The sequence below is a fragment of the Hemiscyllium ocellatum genome, chromosome 7 (assembly GCF_020745735.1).
Source record: "Hemiscyllium ocellatum isolate sHemOce1 chromosome 7, sHemOce1.pat.X.cur, whole genome shotgun sequence".
Lineage (NCBI taxonomy): Eukaryota > Metazoa > Chordata > Chondrichthyes > Orectolobiformes > Hemiscylliidae > Hemiscyllium > Hemiscyllium ocellatum.
This window is the reverse complement of record NC_083407.1, coordinates 34,863,160-34,890,494: the sequence shown is the minus strand read 5'-3', so window position 1 is coordinate 34,890,494 and position 27,335 is coordinate 34,863,160. Positions and strand designations below refer to the sequence as shown.

General features: G+C 42.3%; 1 protein-coding gene across 1 annotated transcript in view; it reads right to left on the bottom strand.

The window, feature by feature from the left end:
* LOC132817331 (low-density lipoprotein receptor-related protein 1-like) overlaps positions 1–27,335 on the bottom strand; it is a 1,680,787-nt gene that overhangs the window by 797,756 nt on the left and 855,696 nt on the right. Inside the window, exon 19 of the mRNA XM_060827740.1 lies at positions 23,554–23,670. Coding sequence (XP_060683723.1) covers positions 23,554–23,670 — 117 coding nt within the window. The remainder of the gene's footprint in view (positions 1–23,553; positions 23,671–27,335) is intronic.

Sequence of the window (27,335 nt, the reverse complement as noted above, 5' to 3'; positions counted from 1 at the left end):
TCTAAACTATCTGTTGAAAATATTTAATTGGTTTGTTACAGCTTCTACTGGAACATGGAGAACAATCTGACTACATCAAAATTAGCTGTCAACTTTACTCAACTACGTAGCTGACCAATTAGCAAGATTATCTTCCAATACTATCATGTTCAACAAGCAGTCTTGAGAAATGAGACCAGTTTCACCTCACTTGACTTAACACACTCCCACCTGACAGGTTCTGAACTGTTCATTGCTCTTTGAGATTATTTTTCATTGTTCACATCCAGTGAACCATCGCTGACTAAACCAGCACTTATTGGCCAAAACAAAAAGGTGGTGGTCACTTGCCTTGTTACACTGCTGCAGTTCTTGTGGTTTAGGTGCACACACATATAGCGAGGTAGTTCTCAGACAGTGATGCAGTGACAGTGAAGGAGTTACAGTGTTTTTTTTTCAAATCAGGGTGCTGGCTTGGATGGGAACTTTCAGATAGTGAAGCTCCCATGTATCTACTGCCCGTACCCTTCTTGGAGATAGGGGTTGTTGGTTTGGAAGGTGCTGTTGAAAGAAACTTGATGAATTCCTGTGGCACTTCTTGTAGATGGTATACCTTGCTGTGCATGAGTAGTGAAAAACCTTTGTTGAAGATAGTGGCTTGGGTGCAACTCAAATGAACTGCTTTACTCTGGACAGAGTCCAGAGACTTGTCAATTACTGAATGCCTGTGATTATTAAACCATTTGATGGCTCTGTTCCATAATAATTCTCATTTGATGATGATCAAGAAACCTTTTATAAGGGGCATTTGCAGAAAGTAGAAATATGGATTGAGACAGAGAATTAGCCGTGATCATACTGAATGGCAGAGAAGGCTCAAATAGCTGAATGGCCTACATCTGCAACTAGTTTCTGTGTTTCTACATAGATTTTGAGTTATTGATTTACTAAAAACATAACTTAAGTGAAGAGCCCATTTGGACTGTACCTTACCAGTTCCTCAGGCACAGGATGTTGCCTGGTATGGTAGGAAGATCGTATGAGGAAAGGCTGAGGCACTTGGGGCTGTTTTCATTGGAGAAAAGAAGGTTTGGGGTGACTTGATAGAGGTGTACAAGATAATTAGGGGTTTAGATAGGGTTGACCATGAGAACCTTTTTCCACGTATGGAGTCAGATATTACGAGGAGGCATAGCTTTAAGTTAAGGGGTGGTAGGTATAGGACAGATGTTAGGGGTATATTCTTTCCTCAGCGAGTCGTGACTTCATGGAATGCCCTGCCAGTAACAGTGGTGGACTCTCCATTTAAATATGCATTGGATAGGCATATGGAGGAAAGTGGGCTAGTGTAGGTTAGGTGGGCTTGGATCGGTACAACATCGAGGGCCGAAGGGCCTGTATTGCGCTGTATTTTTCTATGTTAAAATGTTTGAAAAATGTCAAATTTCCTGAAGTTTGTCTATTTTCTCAGGTTGGCACTGTGGTTCAGTGTTTACCACTGCTGCATCACAGCACTGGGATGTAGGCTCAAAACCAGCCTTAAGTGACTGTCCGTGTGGAGGTTGCACATTCTCTCTGTGTCTGCATGGGTTTCCTCCGGGTGCTCCAGCTTCCTCTCACAATCCAAAGATATGCAGTGTAGGTGAATTGCTATGCTAAATTGCCCAGGGATGATTGGGGTTAGGTGGATTAGCCATGGGAAATGTAGGGTTACAGGGATAGGTTGGGTCTGGGTGGGATGCTTTTAGAAGAATCGGTGTAGACTCAATGGGCCAAATGGTCTGCCTCCATGCTGTAGGGATTCTATGTTCTATAATCAAAACAGTTACAAAGTTACATTTCCTGAATTTTGTCTATTTTCACAGGTGATATTCAGACAATCTTAACATCCACCTCAATTAGGTGGATATAGTACTCTGTATTTGGCAGTAATGCGCCCATGAAAGATTCCTTCTCCAAAATTGAACAAAAAGTGAGCAGGATCCACCTATAGTTTGCTGGTATCTTTGCATTGATCTGAAACTAGTTGAACAGAAGGTAATTGATTAGATTACATTACAGAAACAGGCCTTTTGGCCCAACGAGTTCACACCAACACTCTGAAGAGTAACCCACCCATATCTATTCCCTTACCCTGTATTTACTGCTGACTAATGCACCTAACACTATGGGCAATTTAACATGGCTAATTCATCTTACCAGCACATCTTTGAATTATGGGAGGAAACCGGAGTACCTGGAGGGAATGAACACAGACACGGGGATAATGTGCAAGCTCCACATAGACAGTCACCTGAGGCAGGACTCGAACCCGGGTCTTGGTGCTATGAGGCAGCAGTGCTAGCCACTGAGCCTCCATGCCACCCTGATGTGCCTAATATGACCTTATGGAAGTCTATTTCAATGATCATGTTGACAATGCAGGAATGAAAACAGAGGTTAAACAAGATCCTCAAATTTCTATTTTCAACAAGTACATTTGTGCACTCATCATAGGTTGCAAGCAAAATACATGATTTACTTAAATTAATTTACACATTAAATTAAATGAAACCTTCCTTAAATATTTGACAACAAAACAAGGAAGAAATGACTAAACACTCATGAATGCAAATACAAATATTCCAAACTGAAATCTGATTTATACTGAGGCCTTGATGCAATTATGTCGGGATTACAGGATGAAAGTTTGTCTGTGGGTTGAGGCAATCCATAATTGATTTAGTTTCCATGTGAATTGCATTGTATTTGAATATTTATGTTAGAGAATGTAATTTACGTTTGTTATGAAGATGTGGGTGCACTGTACCTTGAAGAGAGTAAAAGCACCAAAAGCACCACAAAAGAGAGTCACAGCACCAAGTGTTCTCAATAAGACACAAGGGACCATGTACTCCAGCTATTGGGGTAGCTAGTTGCCTGGAAATGACAAAACAGATTTGAATTAGACCAATCAGTTAAAATTATACCCTGAAAAATACTAAATTCCAATCAAGTTTGAATTGAGTATATTGACAGTCTTAAAAGCCAATGACAAAATCTGAAGCTTTGGGTTATAAGACCGGGGAAAATTGAACAGTTTGGAGGAGAACTGCCACTGGACCAAGCGCTGTACACTGTTAGTTAGAACTCTCTGAGAGGTACTTGTCTAGAGAAGGAGTTTGCACAAAGAAAAACCTCAACACTGACCTGGAGAGCTAATCTACCGACGAAGATTTGAGGGTATGAAAATCCCAGATTTAAAATCTTGCAGGTTAGTGTCCTAGATCATTAAATAAAACATAGGTGAGACAATTTATTTAATTTCAGTAACTTGTGGTTGATTAAATTAAAAGTGAGAGAAATGGCTGTTAAAATAGCAAAAGTTTGAAGATGATTCTCAAATTTGTCAAGGAAGTTTAGAAGGAAAGAAAAAGGCCATACTTTTAGAATTAGCATATAAGTTAGATTTGGGTTTAACCAAGGACAAAAGTAAAGCTGAAATATTAAGGGAGTTACACAAACACTTCGGTGTATCTGAGAAACAAACAAGTGCAATAGAGGTAGAAAAACTTAAATTACAATTGAGGTAAATGGAGTTAGAAGATAAACAAGGAGAGAGGGGAAAAAGACAGAGAGAGGAAAAAAGAGAGAGAAAGAAGGTTCTTGGCTGAGCAAAGAGAGAGAAGAAAGGGAGAGAGAGAAGAAAGGGAGCAAGAAAGAGAAAAAAACAAAGGGAGAAAGAAAGAGTGAAGAGAGAGAGAAAGAGAGAAAGAAATTTTGAACTTCAGAAGTTGTGAATTAGTCAGCAAATTCAAATTAACAGGATGGTAATTAAAAGATTAGGTAGTGATATATATTAATATGTCAAAATTCTGCCACATTTTGATGAGAAAAATGCTGAAGTCTTCTTTATTTCATTTGAAAAATTGGCTAGACAGATGGAGTGGTCTGAGGATTTATGGGTAATGCTAGTTTAGACTAAACTGGTCGGCAGAGTCAATGAGGTATTTGCCGCACTGTCAGATGAGGTGTCAAGAGATTATGTAGAGGTTAAACATAATCTCTATTTTAATGCTCATGAATTGGTACCAGAAGCCTGTAGACAGCTGTTCAGAAACACAGCAAAGGAACCAGATCAGACTTAGGTTAAGTTTGAAAGAATAGTCATAGTCATTTTGATTGATGGGTGTGTACTTTGAAAATAGACAGGAATTTGAGGCTCTAAGAGAGATTATTCTGCTGGAGGAGTTTATAAATTCATGTGGAGGAACAGAAGGTTCAGGAAATGAGAAGGGCAACAGAATTAGCAGATGAGTACACGCTGGTGAATAAATCAAACTTCCAGCCAGAATTTTGTCCTGTGAGGGATAGAAGTTGGGAGAAAGGGAGATCCTACATTAATTGAAACCAAGAGTCGAGAGCACTACTAAGATTTTACCACAGGTTAAAGAAGCCCAAAAGGGTTAACAGGAGGTGAAAGGCCTCAGGTGTTTTCACTGTAATGGCGTACGACATATGAAATTACAGTGCTGGTGGTTTCGGAAGAGCACTGGGAAGGGCACTGCCAAAAGATGGGACACATAAAGACATAGTGCTGGTCATTAAAGAAAGGCACTGTGTGAAAAGCTGTGGTTAAGAAGCTAAGCCAGTGGCATTAGTGAAGGTAGTAAAGGAGATCCCAAGAAGAGCCAAGGAGTTGCAAGAGAGTGCACAGCCTAGGCAGAGGCTGAGTATGGAGTTAGCACCTGATCCCTACAAAGAATTTGCGCCTGTGGATAAAGTTTACTCAGAAAGAACAGGGGAGAAGGACAAGAAGTTATCATTTTGAGAGATACAGGATCTAACCAGTCACTGACAGTAAGAGATGAGCGAATATGCTCTCTTTCTGGTCTGTTACCTGAGAGTGTGGTAATATGTGGGATAGATGGACTGAAATTTAGCATTCCCCTTGGTAAGATCAGTTGGAGTGCCAACTCAAGACTGGGGAAGTTACAGTGGGAGGAGTGATTGACAGACTGTCAGTTCCAGAAGTTCAGTTTGTTCTTGGAAATGTTTTTGGCAGGATCCAAGGTGGGAGTGACACCTCTTGTTGTGGAAAAGCCCAAGGAAAACCAAGAAACTGAGAAGTTAAAACAGAAATATCCTGGTATTTCCCAATCTGTGTGGTAACCAGATCCCATTATCATAAGTCACAGTACACAGCGAAAATTAAAAAGAAAGATAAAGGAGTTGAGGTTCAGTTGACAGATATGCTATTTGACGTAATGATGCAGGAAAAACCTGAACAGGCAGAGGATTAGACAGAAGTGTTTAGTCCTGAAAGGCTAAGGGACTTGCATCAGCAAGACGAGATGATAATATATACATATCACGTGTGTGGAAACGTACTCTGGAAAGGAGGCAGAGAATATTTCAGAGGGTTATTATCTGAAAGACAGAATCCTGGAAATGGAGACCTTGGCAGGTTAGTGCAAAGGAGAAATGGGCTGAAGTGCATCAGATTGTGTTGCCGGTATCAGACAGACATGGGGTGTTACAGGTAGTATATGAACTAGCTGTGGGAGGTCACCTAGGGGTACAAAAGACTCAAGCTAATGTACAAAAACATTTTTATTGGCCTGGAATGCACAAGGATATGGTTAACTTTTGACATACGTGTCATACATGTCAAATGGTAGATAAGCCATAGGTGGTAATAAAACCAGAACCTTTGTTGGCAATTCCTGCATTTGAAGAATCTTCCCCATTGGTTATAATTGATTGCACGGGTCCCCTCCCGAGCACTAAAAATGGGAACCAGTATTTGTTAACCACAATGGATATGTCTACCAGATTTCTGGATGTTATTCCAATACGGAATATTAAGGCAAAAAGGGTAGTAGAGAAGTTAATAGCTTCTTCACACACATGGGCTACACATAGACATTCAGTCAGAACAAGAGACAAATTTTATTGTTAGGCTGTTCAAGGGGGTTGCGGTTAGCTTAGGTATACAGCACTTTAAATCCAGTGTGTATCACCCTGAATCTCAGGGAGCTTTAGAAAGGTGGCATCAGTCCTTGAAAATGTTGAGAGCACTGTCAGGGCTACCTGAATGATTGCAATAAAGGTATCCCATTCATATTGTTTGCCATTAGAGATGTCCTAATTGAATCTATTCAGTTTACTCCCTTTGAATTAATATTTGGTCATGAAGTGAGAGACCCTTTGAAATTAATTGAAGAAAAATTGACAGGACCAAAGTTGGAGATCTCACACTTAGATTATGTGTTGGAGGTGGGGGAGAGGTTAAATAGAGTGGGTGAATTAGCTAAACAGCACCTAAAGAGGGCACAGTGTAGAATAAAGCAGGTAGCAGATAAAAGCTTTGAGACTCTGATGTTTTCCAAGGGGATAACGTATTAGTACTGTTACCAGTGATAGGAGATCCCTTCAAAGCCAGGTTTAGTGGTCCCTATCAAATTGGAAAAAAGTTGAGTCAGATGAATTGTCTAGTAAAAATGCCAGATAGAAAAAAAGATATTGAGTATGTCATGTGAACATGTTGGAACAGTATTATACTGGAGAGAAAGAACTGGAGAAACAGGTGTTAGTTACCACCCCACAGAGTATGGACTCAAATCAAGATGATGTGGATTTTGATGTGCCTCAAAATAGATTAAAAAATAAAGATGTCCTTAAGGAGTGGGATGGGTTAATAAACTGGATTAGTGGTGCTGGAAGAGCACAGCAGTTCAGGCATCAACCAAGGAGCAGCGAAATCAATGTTTCGGGCAAAAGACCTTCATCAGGAATTGTCTGTCTCAGGAACATAGAATGCATTAGAAAGATTTGTTACTGCAGTACAAGGACAAATGTAAGGGGATGGGGAGGACAAGTGTGATTGTACATGATGTAGGAAATACTGCTCCGATAAAACAACACCCCAGTGACTTAATCTTTTCAAAGCAAGACAGGTCCAGATGGACGTAGAGGCCATGCTCGACGAGGACATCCTTGAACCAAGTCAGAGCGAGCGGAGTTCGCTGATTGTCTTAGTTCCCAAACTGGACAGAACTCAATGATTCTGCGTGGATTATTGGAAGGTCAACATTGTTACAAAATTGGACTCATATCCAGTTCCTAGATTGGAGGACTGTCTTGAGAAAGTCGGACAAGCCAGTTCGCAAATTGGAATTAATGCGTGGTTATTGACCAGTACCATAATCAGAGTGGGCAAAAGAAATTTTTGTGTTTGTAACCCCAAATGGGCTATTTGAGTTTAAAGTGATGCCCTGTGGAAGGAAGAACGTACCCGCTACATTCCAAAGACTCATGAACAGACATGTAGCTGGGTTATCAAACTGTACAGTTTATTAGGACGATGTAGTGATCTTTAGTAAATCCTGGAAAGATGATAAAGTACAGTTGGCAGAGCTCTTTGAACAACTATGAGAAGCAAAACTGGTGATAACCTTAAATAAAACAGAATTTGCGAAAGCTGAGGTGATGTACTTGGGACATAACATCGATCATGGAAGGTTGACCCCATGGAATGCAAAGACGAAGGCCATTGAGGAATTTCCTCGAAGAAAGAGGTGCTTCGATTCTTAGGACTCAGTGGATTCTACTGGAAGTTAGTTCCAAACTTCAGCAGTGTAGTGGCACCGTTAATCAATTTGCTGAAGAAGAACACAAAGTTTCAATGGACAGAACCATGCCAAGAGGCAGTCATCCATTTGAAATCAGATCAGTTTTAGCTGCACCGAACTTTTCAAAACCTTTTAAAGTCTCCATCAATGCTAGTGACATTGGAGTTGGAGATGTACTCCTACAGGAAGATGAAGATGGCATTGAACTGTCAGTTGGTTACTTTTCAAAGAAGATCAACATCCATCACAGGAAACACTCCATGATCGAAAAAAGAACAATTGAATTTGGTCCTGGTCTTACAACATTTTAATGTGTATGTCACGAACAATGTGACAGAGACAGTTGTGTACACGGATCACAATCCATTTACATTCTTAGAATGCTTTAAAGACAAGAATTTGAGACTATTTCATTGGAGTCTTACGTTACAGAGTTTTAATTTAAATATCACTCATGTTGCTGGTCAGAAGAATGTAATCGCAAATGTGTTATTGCAGATTTAACTGATAGAGTTGAGACGGGTTTTATATATATATATATGTATATATGTATATATAGATAGATAGATAGATAGATAGATAGATAGATAGATAGATAGGAAGACATGAAGGTCAACTTATATTAAAGTTATCTGTATGTTAGGGTTTTGTGTTTAAATGAAAAAATGAAGCTATCATTTCATTATGATGGTTCAATTTTTTTCTTAAGGGGGGAGGTGTTATGAAGATGTGGGTGTACTGTACCTTTCAGGGAGTAAAAGCTAGCAGTGACAGCACCAAGTGTTCTCAATAAGACACAATGTAACATGTGCTCCAGCTACTGGGGTAGCTAGTTGCCTGGAAACAACAAAACAGATTCAAATTTGGCCAATTAGTTTAAATTATACCACGGAAAATACCAAATTCCAATCAAGTTTTAATTGAATATATTGACAGTCTCCGATGTCTTGGGGTATAAGACCGGGGAAAATTGAACATTTGGGAGAACTGCTACCAGACCAACAGCTGGAGACTGCTAGTTATAACTCTGAGAAATACATGTCCAGAGAGGGAGTTTGCACAGAGAAACCTCAACACTGACTTGGAGAGCCAATCTACTGATGAAGATCAAGAGAAGATTGGTTTTAAAATTTGAATTTTCCTGTAAATCTTAATTGGGAGTTTTATCGGACTAGTATTATAGAAGGGAAGGTAAAGATAGATTAGAGAAAGGAGGTGTAAATAGTTTTGAGTTCATTATTCTCTGGTATATTTTAAGAAATAAAGTTGTTAATTTTTACTTTAAATAGTACATGGCCTCTCGAATTTTCACAGATTACTGCATAGGATAAATCCTTTCTGTGTTGCTGGTTTAAATTAAGCAGAATGGTTTACCCCATGTTGTCATACATTTCAATGATCATATATTTTAATTTCAAATGTCAGGACAGGTAAATCAAAGGGTAAAATAGATTGACAAATAGCCTTAAAACAGAACAAATTACCGATTAAGAAAGATATTTTCAGTCATTAACTCCTTTTTCAAAAGAGCTTGTACAAATTGTGCTGTTGATCTTCCTTGACATCCTCAGAAGTCCTTCAAAATTTCTCTCTGAATGTCAAAAATCATCAAATTACACCACAGAATATCTACTTAATTGTAATGATTGTGACAGTTCATCTGACTGCTGAATTCCACAGGTAACATTGTCTGATTTAGCTGCATAAGATAGGCATTACAGTATTCCTCTGCCCTTTAGCAAGATGGGAGGAAGTGTAGGGTGCAGAGGGGTATAACCTTGGGACAGAAGACCTGAGCACACTTCCTGGTTAATTCAGGGGCAAGGGTGAACTCTCCACCCAAATAACAATCAAGACATTTAAGAGCTAAATTATAAAGCCATGTTGCTGCTGGAGGGGGTGGGGTTGGTTAATGTCTGCCGTGTACATACATAAAAGTAGTGTCATTGTCGTCCCAGAGAACTACAGGCTGCTCTCTTATTAAAGAGGGACCACTCATGGTGTGTTTAACCAGAGGGTCACCACGCCTCAGACATGAGGCAAGGTTGAGAAGACAGGTCCCTCATGGTAACCTAAGCCAGTCATTTAACTCAGTTGGTTGGACATCCCAATCCAGAATCCAGATTTTGGTTAGTGGTGCTGGAAGAGCACAGCAGTTCAAGCAGCATCCGAGGAGCAGCAAAATCGACGTTTCGGGCAAAAGCTCTTCATCAGGAATAAAGGCAGAGAGCCTGAACTGTGGAGAGATAAGTTAGAGGAGGGTGGGGGTGGGGAGAAAGTAGCATAGAGTACAATGGGTGAGTGGGGGAGGGGATGAAGGTGATAGGTCAGGCAGGAGGGTGGAGTGGATAGGTGGAAAAGAAAATAGGCAGGTCGGACAAGTCATGGGGACAGTGCTGAGCTGGAAGTTTGGAACTGGGGTGAGGTGGGGGAAGGGGAAATGAGGAAACTGTTAAAGTCCACATTGATGCCCTGTGTTTGAAGTGTTCCGAGGCGGAAGATAAGGCATTCTTCCTCCAGGTGCCTGGTGGTGACGGAACGGCGGTGAAGGAGGCCCAGGACCTCCATGTCTTCAGCAGAGTGGGAGGGGGAGTTGAAATGTTGGGCCACAGGGCGGTGTGGTTAATTGGTGCAGGTATTCCGGAGATGTTCCCTAAAGCGCTCTGCTAGGAGGCGTCCAGTCTCCCCAATGTAGAGGAGAATGCATCGGGAGCAACGGATACAATAAATGATAGTAGTGGATGTGCAGGTAAAACTTTGATGGATGTGAAAGACTCCTTTAGGGCTTTGGATGGAGATGAGGGAGGAGGTGTGGGTGCAAGATTTGCAGTTCCTGTGGTGGCAGGGGAAGGTGCCAGGGTGGGTTGTAGGGGGGCATGGACCTGACCATGTAGTCACGGAGGGAACGGTCTTTGCGGAAGGCAGAAAGGGGTGGGGAGGGAAACAGATCCCTGGTGGTGGAGTCTTTTTGGAAGTGGCGGAAATGTCAGCGGATGATTTGGTTTATGCGAAGGTTGGTAGGGTGGAAGGTGAGCACCAGGGGCTTTCTGTCCTTATTACGGTTGGAGGGGTGGGGTCTGAGGGCGGAGGTGCGGGATGTGGACGAGGTGAGTTGGAAGGCATCTTTAACCACATGGGGAGGGAAATTGCGGTCTCTAAAGAAGGAGGCCATCTGGTGTGTTCTGTGGTGGAACTAGTCCTTTTGGGAGCAGATACGGTGGAGGCAGAGGAAATGGGAATACGGGATGGCATTTTTGCAAGAGGTAGGGTGGGAAGAGTTGTAATCCAAGTAGCTGTGGGAGTTGGTGGGTTTGTAAAAAATGTCAGTGTCAAGTCAGTCGTCATTAATGGAGATGGAGAGGTCCAGGAAGGGGAGGGAGGAGTCAGAGATGGTCCAGGTAAATTTATGGTCAGGGTGGAATGTGTTGGTGAAGTTGATGAATTGCCCTACCTCTTCGTGGGAGCATGAGGTGGCGCCAATGCAGTCATCAATGTAGCGAGAAAGAGGTGGGGAGTGGTGCCGGTGTACTTACGGAAGATGGTCTATTCTATGTAGCCAACAAAGAGGCAGGCATAGCTGGGGCCCATATGTGCGCCAATATGTGCGCCCTTTGGTCTGGAGGAAGTGGAAGGATTCGAAGGAGAAATTGTTAAGGGTGAGGACCAGTTTGGCCAAACGAATGAGAGTTCGGTGGAAGGGTACTGTTGGGGACGTCTGGAGAGGAAAAAATGGAGGACTTGGAGGCCCTGGACATGGCGGATTGAGGTGTAGAGGGATTGGATATCCAAGGTGAAGATGAGGCGTTGGGGGCCGGGGAAACGGAAGTCTTGGAAGAGGTGGAGGGCGTGGGTGGTGTCTCGAACGTATGTGGGGAGTTACTGGACTGGGGGGATAAGACAGTGTTGAGGGAGGTAGAGATGAGTTCAGTGGAGCAGGAGCGTGCTGAGACAATGGGTCGGCCAGGGTGGTCAGGCTTGTGGATCTTGGGAAGGAGGTAGAACCGGGCAGTGCAGGGTTCCCGGACTATGAAGTTGGAAGCTGTGGGTGGGAGATCTCCTGAGGTGATGAGGTTCTGTACGGTCTGGGAGATGATGGTTTGGTGATGGGGGTGGGGTCAAGGTCGAGGGGGCGGTAGGAAGAGGTGTTCTCAAGTTGGCATTTGGCTTCAGTGGTGTAGAGGTCAGTGCGCCAGACTACCGCTGCGCCCCCTTTATCTGCTGGCTTGATAGTGAGGTTGGGATTGGAGCAGAGGGATTGGAGGGCTGCGCGTTGTGAGGGTGAGAGGTTGGAGTGGGGGAGGGGGGGTTGACAGGTTGAGGCGGTTAATGTCCCGGCGGCAGTTGGAAACGAAGAGGTCGAGGGCGGATAATAGGCCAGCGCGGGGTGTCCAGGTGGATGCAGTGTGTTGGAGGTGGGCAAAGGGGTCTTCGGAAGGTGGGCGGGAGTCCTGATTGTGAAAGTAAGCTCAGAGGCGGAGGCGGCGGAAGAAGTGTTTGATGGCATGGCGTGTATTAAATTCATTGATACATGGACGCAGGGGGATGAAGGTGTGTCCTTTGCTGAGGACTGATCGTTCGTCCACAGTGAGGGGAAGGTCTGGAGGGATGGTGAAAGCTTGGCAGTGCTGGGAGCTGGGATCTGGTGTGGGTGTGGAGCTGTGATTGGGGGCGGAGCCTGTAACTGGAGTGGGTGTGATGGTGGGGGGAATGGCGATGGAGTCATGAGCAGGGGTGGTGATCCCCTCAGGGTTCTGGGGGCCGTGAATGGTGGCAGTGGCATCTGTAGGGGCGTGTCAGCAGAATGCAGGTGAGTGGCTTTAGTGGAGGCGGAAGTGGTGGCAGATATGGCAGTAGGGGTGGCGGAAGTCACTGAGCGGGTGACAACAGCGATGTCATGTGTGATGTATGAGGAATTGTGCGGTGCGGAAGTGGTTGTGGGAGTGGCCATGATGGGGGCGGACGTGACATCATCAATCAGCGTGGGGGTGACAGCTGCACCAACCACATGGCTAATGGAGTCCAAATAGTTCCAGAGGCCGGGAATCCAGTTTACAGTGCAGAATGATGCCAACGGCGTGGGTTTAATTCCTGCACCAAATGAAAGTCCCACCTTCTCAATCTCTTCTCCTCCCCTCAGAAGTGGTGACTCTCAGGTTAAATCTCCACAAGTCTCTCTTTCTCAACTGAGAGAACAGCCATATTAGAAGGCTGCCCACTAAAAAAGCTAGATGCCCCAACCTAATTTTGGAACTAGGTCCGTGGCTTTGCTCTGGAACCTCCTGTTGTACCAGTAGTGGGAAATGGTCCCATTGATGCTGCTAGGATTGAAATACTCCAGACCCTCTTTTTAGCTGGCAACTCTTGCCGTTGGGATATTTGCCTTAAAAAGGCCAACAAGCAGTTACCTGCCTGATGGACATTTAATCCATCACTGCAGGTCTGCCCCCAGCTTTCTGGTCAGTTGATAGGTCACTCTAATTCCTATTAAATACAGCCAATATTCTCCTACAATATTTTGCCTTTATTAACTGTAACCATGTACCTGGGTAGTTTTATTTTCACACTCATTTAATACAATTTCATCCATATTTACTGATACATTTTCATATATATCTTTCACATATGGCATTCTTGGGTTAAAGCCATTTAGATTCTTTATCAAAATTAAAAATAAAATAACGACATGAAACTCTCACCTTCAAATTTATTCTTCGTTGTTAGGAATTGTATATTTCACCTGGTTAAATTACTGGCAGAATTTTACCTAATCTCATTGAGTTTCTGCTTTCCTCTTCCACTTTTCACAAACTCTATCATGACCAGCACAGTATCTTTTAGCTTTAATACTAAGGACAAGAGTATCTCACATAAAAAAAGAGAGTAATTTACTCGGTCTAACACTTTTGCTTGAACACACGGAAGAGTGCCTATAAATTAATGAAAAAAAAACTCCCATTAGACACCCAAAAATGCAATCAACATCCAGGCTTTGATGGACTGAGAAGAATTCCAAGCATCAATTTATTGCTGGCTGTGAAAGGCATTATAACCTGCAACTGCAACTTCATCATCTGAATTGCTCCAGGCTCTACAGAATGCTGGAGGGTTTCTCTCTATCTGTACTAAGATGAATTTGCACCAACAACCTCCCCCCATGACCACGACCCCCCACACACACTCCACATCTGTCTTGCATTCCCAGGCTGCATCTTCTTCCTTCCTGTGAAAAAAGTTTTTTTTTATTTAACTGTTTGATTTATGCCACTAATATGACAACTTAATGCACAAGAGAACAATAAATCTCACTGATATTCACTATCACTAAAATAATAAATCACCATGGAATCTACTTTTAAAGGTCACAGAGAAGATTTTAAGAAGGTAATACATAAATTGAATGTTGTAAAACAAATGTAGTCCTGTTCTGCTACTTGTTGGCATCTATGTTCACTCCGACGAAACATAAGAATGTTAGAGGATCTTTAACTTCTTATTCTTAGGTTGTACCTTTCTTCCACTCCAGAGTTGTGTGTACTCAGCTGACTAAACTGCCAAACACGGGATGTGCACAGCCTGCCACAGGGCCCAGGCAATGTTTGATGAAGTGGGTGGTTTGGATGCTGGGGTTTCTGCTTGTTCCTTCCCATGTTTACGCTTGGCCTCCATCTAGGACTGTCAAAGATGGCTTCCTCCTTCATGGATGTTTTTTCTTCAGTTTGGATCTGAAACAAGGGATTTGTTTGAGTTGATAGAAATATTGCAGTCTTTCAGGGATGTTTTCGAGTATGCCCTTGAAGCATTTTCTTTGTTCTCCTGGTAACCGCTTCCAGTGACAGGGATCAGAGGAGGCAAGGAGACTGTTTTCTAAATCTTGTGTCAGACGTGAGAGCGATGTGATCCATCCAACAAAGCTGATTGTCAATAACCAGTGCTTCAATGCTGGAGACATTGGCTTGACAAAACTGGAGTGCTCAACCTCCCACTGAGTTTTGTGGAGCCCTCACTGATGAAATTTCTCTGAGCTTTTCAGATATATTTTGCCCATTGTACATTCCTTCAATTCATACAGAAGACCCAGTAACTTTGCAACACTGCAGATAATGAGCTTGGTGTCAGTTGGAGGTTTTTGTCATCAAACCCTTTGTTCTTCAGTCAGTCAAATGCTCTAAAAACTCATTGGAGTGATGTTGAACTTTACACCTAATCTGTGACCTTGCAGAGATTAGGCCCTAATGGGATGGGTATTGATCAACGTTCTAGTGGTTTGTTGTGGATCTTGATAGTTGGAGGCAGTATTGTCCAGTGGGAACAGGCTGGTAGAGGACCTTTGTCAGGCTTAGTCTAAGGCCCAATCGGCTATACATTTCTGATGCACACATGCACAAGTGTGATGTGCACATTGCAACTTGATGACAAGACATTGAAATGATCTTTGATCTGGACTCAAGTTGAATAGATTCCTACACAATACAGTGGGAAGCTGCTTGGACAAGATATGAAATATTTTAGCAAGAAAGGCAGAGATGAGTACCAGTGCAATGACACTGCCTTGTTTGACCCTAATTTGCATACATATTGTTTCTAACTTTGGTGAGGATTGCAGTGGTAGAGAATGGTGATAACTTCTTGCATTCAGAAATAGTCTACAGACCTCTTAACAGTAACTATGTGGCAGAACAATGAATAAATCAGGAGATAAGAAGGATATATACAAAAATGTACATCAATCATGGCTGACTTTAATCATTTAGATTTGGAAAGTCAAACTGTTAGAGGTCACCACAAAATAAAATTAAACAATTATATTTGAAACAACCTTCAACAATAATATGTTGTGGACCCAACCAGGGAATCAGGTTATATTGGATCTGGTGATATGCAAAGAGATAGGATAATAAATGAAGTCAGAGTAAAACCATCTCCTAGAAAACAGTGAACATAACATCGTAGAACTTGTTATTCAGTTTAAGAGAGAGGAATTTGGACCAGATTCAACTGTGATAAACTTAAGTAAAGGTAATTACAACAAGAATGAGGGTTTTTTTATCATTAATTCATGAGATTAGGGTGTCACTGGTTAGGTCATTATCTATTGCCCAACCCTAATTGCCCAGATGGAAGTCAAGAGTCGACTACATGGATTATGGAAGCTTCCTTCTTTGAAGGACATCAATAAGCCAAATGGGCTTTTCTAACAATCGACAATGGATTCATGTTATCATGGACTTTGGAATATGAACCCAGGCCACCAGAACATTACTTAGGTTTCTGGATTAACAGTCCAGCAATAAAACCATTAAGCCATCACCTCTTATAGCCACAGTGGACAGGGAAAGAAGTTCAGCAGCAAGGATTGTTGAGCAACAATGGTAGACATTGAAAGAAGTAGTTAATGACTCACAAGAAAGATATATCACAATGAGGAAGAAGGATTCTAGGAAGAGAATAGACCAACCATGGCTAACCAAGGAAGTTTAGGATAGAATCAAATTAAAAGAAACACTCTGGATAAGATTAGTAACAAACCAGAGGTTTGGGTAAGTTTTAAATATCAAAGAAGTGACCAAAACAATAAAGAGGGATGAAAAGAACCTTTGATGGTAAATTTGCAACTAATACCAAAGAGAGCAGCCAAATGAATGTAGGCCTGGGGGATGAGGCTGGGGAAACAACAACAGCAAACAGGAAATGGCAAAGTACCGATCGTTCTGCTATAATGTGACTGCTGCGTTCCTCTGCAACCTTGCTCAATAGAAAATTATGCCACAGAAAACCGCTTTAGAAATTTGTGCTGTAGAAAATTGTTTATACCCATTCAGCAGAAAGTTTGTGTTATCCAAACAGCATTTACAATTTGTCAATCATGTTATAGCCAATTTGCATTGACATACGTTATACTTGAATAACTTTTAGCTGAATGGTGAATACTTTTCATCAGTATTAATGGTTGAATATATTATTAGTATTTCAAAAATAGGAAACAATGTATGGGCAAAAGGAGGAGAGGCACAAACAAAAATACCATTATGCAATCAGATACAGGAGCAGAATTAGATCATTTGCTCCACCATTAAATTACTGCTGATATATTTCTCAAATCTGCCTTCTTCCCATAATTCTTGATCCCCTTACTAATCAAGAGACTAATTACTAGAGAAATGGCATGAGGAACACTAATGGAGATAAAGATCAAAATGTTCTGTAGACCTTTTGAATTGTATCCAGGTAGGAGAAGTATGAGGAGGAATTTCTTCCTTCAGAGGAGTGTATATCTGCAAAGGTCATTACAGAGGGTTTACAGGCTGGGTCATTAAGATATTCAAGGCCAAGATGTCAATAAGGGAATAAAGAGTTATGGGGAAAAGAAGAGCTGGCAACTATCAGATTAGCTATGATTTCCCTAAATAACAAAACAGACTCAATGGGATGAATAGCCTATTGCTTCTCTTTCATCTTATTGCCTTGTGTTTTAGACTCCAGCTCTTTGATTGAACCATCTGTACATAAACTAGATTCTGGCCTTCGATATTTTGTGGTGTTCTTTTCAGGAATGCCTCATACTTGCTATTTACTGGCTCAAAGATCTCCTGGTCACTCTTATCAAACCAGTTTTGATATTCTCCAATAGAAAAACTTACAGTCTCCTTACAAGTGCTGTTTAAGATGGAGTTATTGGTGGACTAGGGAGGTCCTGTTTGTTGAGCGGTCACAGTTGACTGTGAGGTATTGATTCTGTAGATACTTTTCACAGAATCCTTGACATCTGTGCTGCCATTTTCAGTCATGTTGATATTAGATTGGAATATATGGTAATTGGTTCAGGAGTTCTCATATCTTGCCATGGATGGTGATATGAACATCCTTGTGCTGCCTCACTGGGTCAATACCATAGTCAAGCATGTGCCAATATCCAGGTGAGGGTGCTTCTATGAGGTCTTGTATTTGACAATTTGTAAAAATATGATGGAGCAATAAACCTTTGTTGATCTTACAGGGACAAACGGATGTAGAGTACCCTCTCTCCATTGATGCCAAACTACAAGCAAGCAGAGTGTGTGCTCCAAGATTTGATAGGAAATGGGATAGTTGACAGCAACACCCAAATAGGCAGTGGAGCCTAACCTTCAATTATTTTGGCAGGCTTATCCAGTGGACACAGACCTTGCTACATAGTCAGTGTATAATGCCTATCGCATGTATAGAGAACTCAAGCACAGGCATCTTCCATCCATAGAAGAAGAATCACAGAATGTCTACAGTGCGGAAGCAGCCCATCAAGTCCATACCACCCCTCCAAAGAGCATCCCACCAAGACCCATCCACTCCTTGTAATTCCCACAGCTAACCCATATAAGCCATATGCCTCCGAACACTACAGGACAATTTAGCCTGCTCAATCCACCTAACCTGCATATCTTTGGACTTTAGAAGGAAACCAGAGTACCCAGGAGTCCATGCAGATATGGGGTAAACAGGCAAACTCCACACAGACGGTTGCCTGAAGGTGGGATCAAATCCAGGTCCTTGGTGCTATGAGGTAGCAATGCTAACCACTGAACCACCATGCCACCCTACGTTTGTGAACTGAAACATCAGTTCCTCATTAAAAAAACTCAGCCGTGACAGGCCTGAATCTCACACCTCTATCATAATCTGGGAATTACTGTGTTATGGCATTAAATCACTACCCAGAGTGTGACCTGGCAGGCAGAAGAAGATCCACTCCCATTCCCCCCACTACCACACCCACTCCAGTTACAGGCTCTGCCCCCACTCCCAGCTCCACACCTACACCAGGTCCCAGGTCCTAGCTCCCAGCCCTGCCAAGTTTTCACCATCCCTCCCGACCTCCCCCTCAATGATGACGAATGATCAGTCCTCAGCAAAGGCCTTACCTTTATCCCCCTCCATCCATGCATCAATGAATTTAATATGCATCGTGATGTCAAACACTTCATCCGCCGCGTCCGCCTCCAAGCTTACTTTTACAATCAGGACACCTGCCCACCTTCTGAGGACCCCTTCACTCTCCTCCAACACACTCCATCCACCTGGACACCCCACGTTGGCCTATTACCTGCCCTCGACCTCTTCATTTCCAACTGCTGCCGAGACATCAACTGCCTCAAACTGTCTAACCCCCTCCCCCATTCCAACCTCTCACCCTCACAATGCGCTGCCCTCCACTCCCTCTGCTCCAATCCCAACCTCACCATGAAACCAGCAGATAAAGGGGGTGCAGTGGTAGTTTGGTGCACTGACCTCAACACCACTGAAGCCAGATGCCAACTCAAAGACACTTCTTCCTACCACCCCCTCGACTATGACCCCACCCCCCATCACCAAACCATCATCTCCCAGACCATAGAGAATCTCATCTCCTCAGGAGATCCCACCTATAGCTTCCAACCTCGTAGTCTGGGAATCCCACACCACCCGGTTCTACCTCCTTCCCTAGATCCACAAGCCTGACCACCCCAGCCGACACATTGTCTCAGCCTCCTCCTGTCCCACTGAACTCATTTCCACCTATCTTGATACTGTTCTATCCCCCCCAGTCCAGGAACTCCCCACATATGTTCGAGACATCACCCACGCCCTCCACCTCCTCCAAGACTTTCCAGCCTCCAACGCTTCATCTTCACCATGGACATCCAATCCCTCTACACCTCCATCCGCCATGACCATGGTCTCCAAGCCCTCCATTTCTTCCTCTCCCAACGTTCTCAATAGTACCCTTCCACTGACACACTCATTTGTTTGGCTGAACTGGTCCTCACCCTTAACAATTTCTCCATCAAATCCTCCCACTTCCTCCAGACCAAAGGGTTAGCCATGGGCACACGGATGGGCCCCAGCTATGCCTGTCTCTTTGCCGGTTTATGTAGAACAGTCCATCTTCCGTAGTTACACTTGACACTGACATTTTTTATAAATGCACCAAATCCCATAGCTACCTGGATTACACCTCTTCCCACCCTACCTCCTGCAAATTTGCCATCCCATATTCCCAATTCCTCCGCCTTCGCTGCATCTGCTTCCAGGCGGACCAGTTCCACCACAGAGCACACCAGATTGCCTCCTTCTTCAGAGATTACAATTTCCCTTCTCACGTGGTTGAAGATGCCCTCCAACGCATCTCATCCACCTCCCGCACCCCTGCCCTCAAACCCCACCCCTCCAACCGTAATATGGACAGAACCCCCCAATCCGCACTTTCCACCCTACCAACCTTTGCGTAAACTGCATCATCCACCGACATTTCCGCCACCTCCAAACGGACCCCACCACCAGAGATATATTTCCCTCCCCACCCCTTTCCACTTTTCGCAAAGACCATTCTCTCCATGACTACCTGGTCAGGTCCACACCTCCCCAGCAAATCACCCTCCGTTCCTGGCACCTTCCCCTGCCACCACAGGAATTGAACCTGCACCCACACCTCCTCCCTCACCACCATCCAAGACCCCAAAGGAGCCTTTCACCTGCACATCCACCAATGTCATTTATTGTATCCGTTGCTCCCGATGCGGTCTCCTCTACATTGGAGAGACTGGACTGGACGCCTCCTCACAGGGTGCGTCTCCAGGAACATCTCCGGGACACCAGCTCCAATCAACCCCACTGCCCTGTGGCCCAACATTTCAACTCCACCTCCCACTCTGCCGAGGACATGCAGGTCCTGGGCCTCCTCCACTGCTACTCCCTCACCACCCGACGCCTGAAGGAAGAATGCCTCATCTTCCGCCTTGGAACACTTCAGCCCCAGGGCATCAATGTGGACTTCACCAGTTTCCTCATTTCTCCTTCCCCCACCTACCCCAATTCCAATCCTCCAGCTCAGCACTATCCTCATGACTTGTCCTACCTGCCAATTTCCCTATCTGCTCCACCCTTCCCTCTGACCTATTACCTCATCCCCACCCCCAATCATCTATTGCGCTCTTTGCTACCTTCTCTCCCGACCCCCCCCCACATTTATCTCTCCACCCTGGAGGCTTCCTGCCTCTATTCCTGATGAAGGACTTTTGCCCGAAACGTCGATTTTCCTGCTCCATGGATGCTGCCTGACCTGCTGTGCTTTTCCAGCGCCACTCTAACCTAAACTCTGATTTCCAGCATCTATAGTCGTTAGGCAGCATCTCAGGAATAGAGAATTCGACGTTTCGAGCATAAGCCCTTCATCATCCTGATGAAGGGCTTATGCTCGAAACGTCGAATTCTCTATTCCTGAGATGCTGCCTAACCTGCTGTGCTTTGACCAGCAACACATTTGCAGCTGTGATCTCCAGCATCTGCAGACCTCATTTTTTACTCCAGCATCTATAGTCCTCACTTTTGCCTAGAAGAACATCAGTTCAAACAACGAAATGGTAGATTACCTTCTTCTGGAAGGGTAAGTTTGAGGGTGAACCCAAACTCCATATGCTAGATTTCACCAAATCAATTGAATCAATTGGGATCTCAGTGAGTTGTCTATGAGATAAATAAACCTTGGACTTGTGCTATCCCAGAGGCCGAATACCACAGCTATCAATGTTTATTCCCAAACCATACAATCAACAGATGAGCTAGAATCAATTGTCTCCTGTCTGAAAGGGAGACAAGCTGATATTCCTTGGTGATTTCAATGCCCAGGGTTGGATTGGATACAAACCTCTGGAAAGGCATGATTGTCAGAGAAGGCATTGAAAGGACAAACACCAATGGAATTCTTCTGACGGCATATCACGCTGATACTGTTTTTCGCCACTCATGTAAAACAAAAATGCATTTAGCATTTTTCTTATTTGAAGTATTTAATAAATGATACAGCAGTTTTTTTTAAATAGTCTCTATCTTTGAAAGAACACAAGAATACTTGGACAAAGGATAATCTAACGTCTTTTCAGGAAGGAGAGTTCCTGATTTTAAAAGACATTGATGGAGGCATGATTTACAACTAAACTCTTTGTTAACAAGAAACATTATTGCAGAGATAATTGATGAAGCAGTAAAATGTAAATTAGTTTAATTTTCTAAATTTTTTTCCCAAAGTTTTGGATTTTGTAATTATTAGTAACAGGAGAGTCAATTTAATTGTTGAAGTTGCATTAAGTTTACTTAATTGATTGCTTCTGAATTCTATTAACAATTTAAAAATATACTTTATTCAGTCATTTGAGAATGATCTCAAATCCCCTGATTACAGAGAAGAATAATACATAAGATTATTCAATATCTCAGACTTTCACTTGCTGATAGAATAGAATTTCTAATGGAATACTTATTCAATGTTTATTTGGTAACTGTAAGTTGGTTCCAAATAAACAACACATGATTTGAATCTCAGTTAACCGATTCCAATACCCAATTTTTAAATAGAGATTGAGGTGAGGCAGACATATAGACAGGGACAGAGAAAAACTGAGATGAGACATATAAATCCATCAGAAGGACTGTAAAACTTTTAGGTTGAAAACCAGATACAAAGAGAATTGTAAAGTCCCTTCTATGGTATAATCCATAAATGCTGAACATTTTTAGAGAGGACAGTTAATAAAAGCTGTCTTTGAATTCTAATTGTCCTTTGGTTCCTCTTGCAAGTTTCGTCTCAGGTCATACACGTCCTGTGTTTGAACCACATTGAGGTTATTTTACTGCTGATTAGTTAAAGACCTGTAACTCTATCTTTACCTGCCCAGTGAATATACGATGCCAAATAGACTCCAAGTTTTTCAAGACAACAGGTCACTTATAGCTTTTTATTGACCAATAGATGCTGGCCTTGCTAGCATGTCACACCTCATGGAATGTGAATGGTCCAGTGTGAAATCCAGGCTATGACATTTTTGAAAGCTTGAGAAATGCGAATTGCAAAATAAGCACATAGTGTATTGAATTTTACCAAAGCCATTGATGCTATTTTAGCAATTTACATGACTCTCTCAAGGTAGTCATTAAATATTGTAAAACCAAAGTTTTGATTAGAGTGGCGCTGGAAAAGCACAGCGGGTCAGCCAGCATCCAAGGAGGAGGAAATTTGACGTTTTGGGCAAAAGCCCTTCATCAGGAATGAAGGGCTTTTGCCTGAAGTATTGATTTTCCTGCTCCTCGGATGCTGCCTGGCCTGCTGTGCTTTTCCAGCACCATTCTAATCTAGACTCTGATCTCCAGCATCTGTAGTCCTCACTTTCGCCCATTGTAAAACCAAAGCCAGTCCAGGGATTGGTGGATTGTTACTAAGACTTAACCCATTAAAAGCTCTATGTATACTATTAATTAACGATGTTTGGCTCATCAAACAATTGTAGTTCATTAATTTTGTACGGCCAAATACCATCTATTTTCCTTTACTCAGCTCAAAAGCCATTCAAAAAATTATTTATGGATGAAAAATGCAATTTCTTTCTGAATTTTTACTCAGTGGATTTCTCATGACTTTCAATTGTTTCATGTATATTTCATTCTTGGTACAATCTTTACTACTCTTCTTTATCAACCATGATAATGCCTACAAGGATTGATGAAACGAATTGAACTGCTGTAGCAATTATAATGATTTCAGTGCTACTTTTAACCATCATTTTTGTCATATTCTTCACATTTCAGTGGAGCACTTACATCAATTGAACGCAAGTTAGTTTTTATCTTGCAGAAACTGCTCAGTTAAAACTTCAGGCAAGACAGAAATGATAACTATCAGCATCAGAAATTAGCAGTCTTGCAGTGTAATGTGCCAGCTAGCTTTCAGTAATTGTCGGCTTCCCAGAGATCACATGATCATAAAAGCAGCAGCTTCATCAACTCATACTCTTCAGTATGGTTATCTACATTAAATCTATTTACAATATAAAAAAAAATTCCTTTACATACAAAAATGGATCTTTCGGAGACAATATTCTTGATATAATATACATTCTAATTGACTAACTACCGGACTGCCCTTACGAATCAATTCAATTCTGAAGGAGACACTAACCACATGAAACAGCTTCATCAGATCGATCTCCACAGTCATCTTCTAAATCACAAACCCATGACATTGGGATGCAACGGCCAGTGGTACAAGAAAATTGATTGGGTTGGCAAGTCTTCCCTGCAATGAAATAATATTGTTCAGAACATATTAGATGTCAGGAATCAGTATTATTTTGTACAACTGAACGTTTTCAAAAGTGGATAGAAATAATTTATTTTTAAATTGAAATATGCCTAGAATTACCCACAAAGTGAGATCCGATTGTTTTAAAATATTTCAAGTACAAGCAATTGCATAATTTAATCTTGAACATGTGCCTTGTGTAGCAAGGAAATCTCGTACTTCCTTTTTAATCAACTGAATATAACCGCATCCCATTTTAATGAAATACCGCATACATTTGTACCATTTCCATATGACATTACTGAATATGTTACAATGACACATTGTTAGGTTTCGGAGACGTGCAATCTCAGTTACCTAACAGAGGCAGTTGATGATACATAATGAATTTTTTAGATAGGTTATTGAGTTTCTTAAGAAGCAGCAGTTTACAATAATTGGATGAAAAAGAATAAAACTATGACAATTGAGGTTGATTCATGTCTAGGTAGATGATGGAAAGGCCTTTAGTTGAGAGTATGTTGCTCTTCCTACAGTTTTGAAAGCAGCATCCTTGCTGGCCAAAGTGATAGAGGCCTTTCTCCTGTATCTTTCTTCTGGTCTACGTGCAATCTGCACAAGACAGCTTTTTTTTTAAAGATATTTTTATTAGAAATTTAATATTTTGACAGATTTACAAAAATAAACAGAACTTTCAAGCACAAACATTAATATAAAAATAGATCTTAAATATATAATCATCAAAATTCAAAGGAATGATACTAAAGAAGAAAGAAAAACAATGAAACTCAGTTAACTACTAATCTAATCCACAATTATCCAGAGTGTATAGTTGAGTCACTTACATCCTTCAAACAAGAGAAAATGTTCTCTAATACACTCATAACAGTATAATAAAAAGGAAACTATTTCCAAACAATAAGAACAAAAAAAATAAAACATATTTGAATGGAGATCCTCCCCCTTGTTCTCAGGGGGCCTTACTTCCTTTCTAAAGGTCCACCATATCCTCTCCCAAACAGTGTCCCACCCTTGACCCGGGCGCTCCTTAATAGGATTTAGATATAATACCGAGCTAGAGTTAACAGTGAGCGCCCCACCCCCACCCCTCCCCACCCATACCTGAGTATATCTGATAGCATCAATGCCACGTACAAACACACATAACTATAAAATTACAACTCCAACAAATTACAGTTAAGTATAATAACATAAAATAGCAAGGGAAGACAACCCTGCTCCCAGAAGCAAAAGTAAAGTAGAGTAAAGTATCCATTTCTCCCCACGGAGTGTGGAAGAGGCAAGCCAACATAAATTGTCTCTTATGATTTATTTAAACGAGTCTAAAAGTTCCTTAGCCTCTTCTGGTGATCTAAAATTATACTCGGATCCTTCATGGTTAAAGCATAACGTCGCTGGGTAGCGTAAGGTGTATTGAATATTTAAGTTCCTTAGACATTTCTTCACCTCATCAAACGCCTTCCTCCTTCGTGCCAAAGCCGGGTAGAAGTCCTGAAATAACATAATCTTGGATCCTTCATGAATCATAGCTTTAGGATCCTTTCCAAGCTTTCTGGAGGCGTCCAGGAGTATCTGCCTCTCCCTATAACTCTGCAGCCAGAACAGGACCGGGCGTAGGCGCTGGTTTGGGCCAGATCCGCGTGCTGCGACCCGGTAGGCCCACTCCACCCTTACCCCGTCAGTTTCAGCCCCCAGGTTTAAAAGCTGGGGCAGCCATCGCTCCAGAAATACTGCTAACTGTCCCTTCTCTTCTTGTTCAGGGAGGCCCAGAAGACGGATATTCTTTCTCCGATTTCTATTATCCAGGTCATCCATGTAGATTTCAAAGGCCCTGACTCTCTGCTCCAGAGCTCGCACCTGTTCTGCAGCTGTTTGTGCTGCAGCCTCGGAGGTCGTGGCCTTTAGCTCCGCCCCCTCCACTCGGCCCTGCAATTCCTCGAGAGCCTCGCTGTGCTTTTGTAGCTTTTCTTCGAATGCATTCCATCTCTGTCTGGATTCTACAATGAAATTGACGAGTGTCGTTTCCAGCCTGGCAATCATCTCTTCAAGGCCTGTTTTTACATCAGCTGCAGCCGGAGGAGGAGAGGAGGGTGGGGGAGGGGTCTTTGTTTTCTGAGAGCTGCGGGATCCCTTTGGTTTACTCATTATCCACTTAATATTAAACTGCTTAAATATAATAGTAAACAGCTAATTAAGGTTAGAAAATTTTTTTGGGTGGTTTGGTAAGTGTGGTGGGGGTGAGTAACTCACTTTACCCAGGTTTTGGGAAGAGCACTGTAAACTCAGACTTGCTGAGTCGCCGCCATCTTGGATCTCCAAGACAGCTTTTTGACAAAGGCCCCCCCCCCCTCTAAGAGCTGCCCTCTGACTCTAAGCTTTTGTTAATATATCCTATTGCTGGGGTTGGAAATCTTCACTGTGTCAATCACTTCTCTGAATGCTTTCAGTCAATGAGTACGGGACAGCTACTCATGATGTCAAAATAAATATTGTCCCTTTGCCCACGTCTATTATAAGGTCATTTTTCACTTGTCCTAAGAACAAACCTTTCTGTTTTTCCTAAACATCTTGGGGTGGCTGGTGTCAGTGACCTGATAACCTCAATAACCATCATCTATATCTTGTCTTTTGTATTTTTTGAAGAGATTGTTCATATTTGGGGAAGGAAAGTAACTACTGTAGCAGCAATTACATGAGGTCCCATGTTACACAGGAAAAAAACAAGAGAAGGCCAGCTTTAAATGCACCCAAATGTTCAACACTATCTGTTTGTAAATGTTAATAGAACTCAATATACTCAGGCATGTTCCTACTAAGCTAGTGATGAAGTGAAATAACTAAGATACTTCTAACTATTAAACAATTATCATGCAAGACATCATTTGGCCTTGTGAAGTTGTGCGGTTCTTCTGAGGGTATTATCCACTTGTTTAGTTTTATTACAAACTTTGGTGATAATATTTTCCATTCGTAACTTGCACTTAGCTCTTGACAGATCATGGAAAACAATGCAGGTTGTGCTCAACACCATGAGTACCCAATGCAGTATCATCATCTTCTCCCCCAGAACCTTCATAATCCTTTCTATCTAAACTTCCTGAACTGCCAATCTCAACTAACCCGCCACATCCACCATCTTGAACTGTAACTCCAATTTTTATCCTTAAACACAATTTAGTTGTGCCCATCGTTGCAGCAGCATTCCAAGTATAATTGCCAGGTATGCTTCAGAGTGCAGCATTAATATGCCGAAGTGGACTACAAGTGGAGCAGAGATGGGTCATGGTGGGGCAGAGAGGTTGGTATCCATGGACATGCAGTGTATGCAGCTAAAGCTCTTGGACCATTCCCTGAGTTGAGAGTACTGGATGTCCTGGATTGAGTCTGAATGAGAAATCAGTGAGCTGGAATCACTAGATACCCCCTCTGGCTTGCCTGACAAGAATTTTTGACTTTGAGTTTCTACCTCATGGAAGTCATGATAGGATACTGCATATCAATGAATTGAGACTAAGGGACAATGTGGGTGTTGCTGAGTGATAATTCCTATTATTAGGCATTTTGTTGTTCATGAATGAGAATCTTGTTTTGATATCTGGAATTTAGTTGGAAAATGGGATTTGTTGCTGCCAGTATTG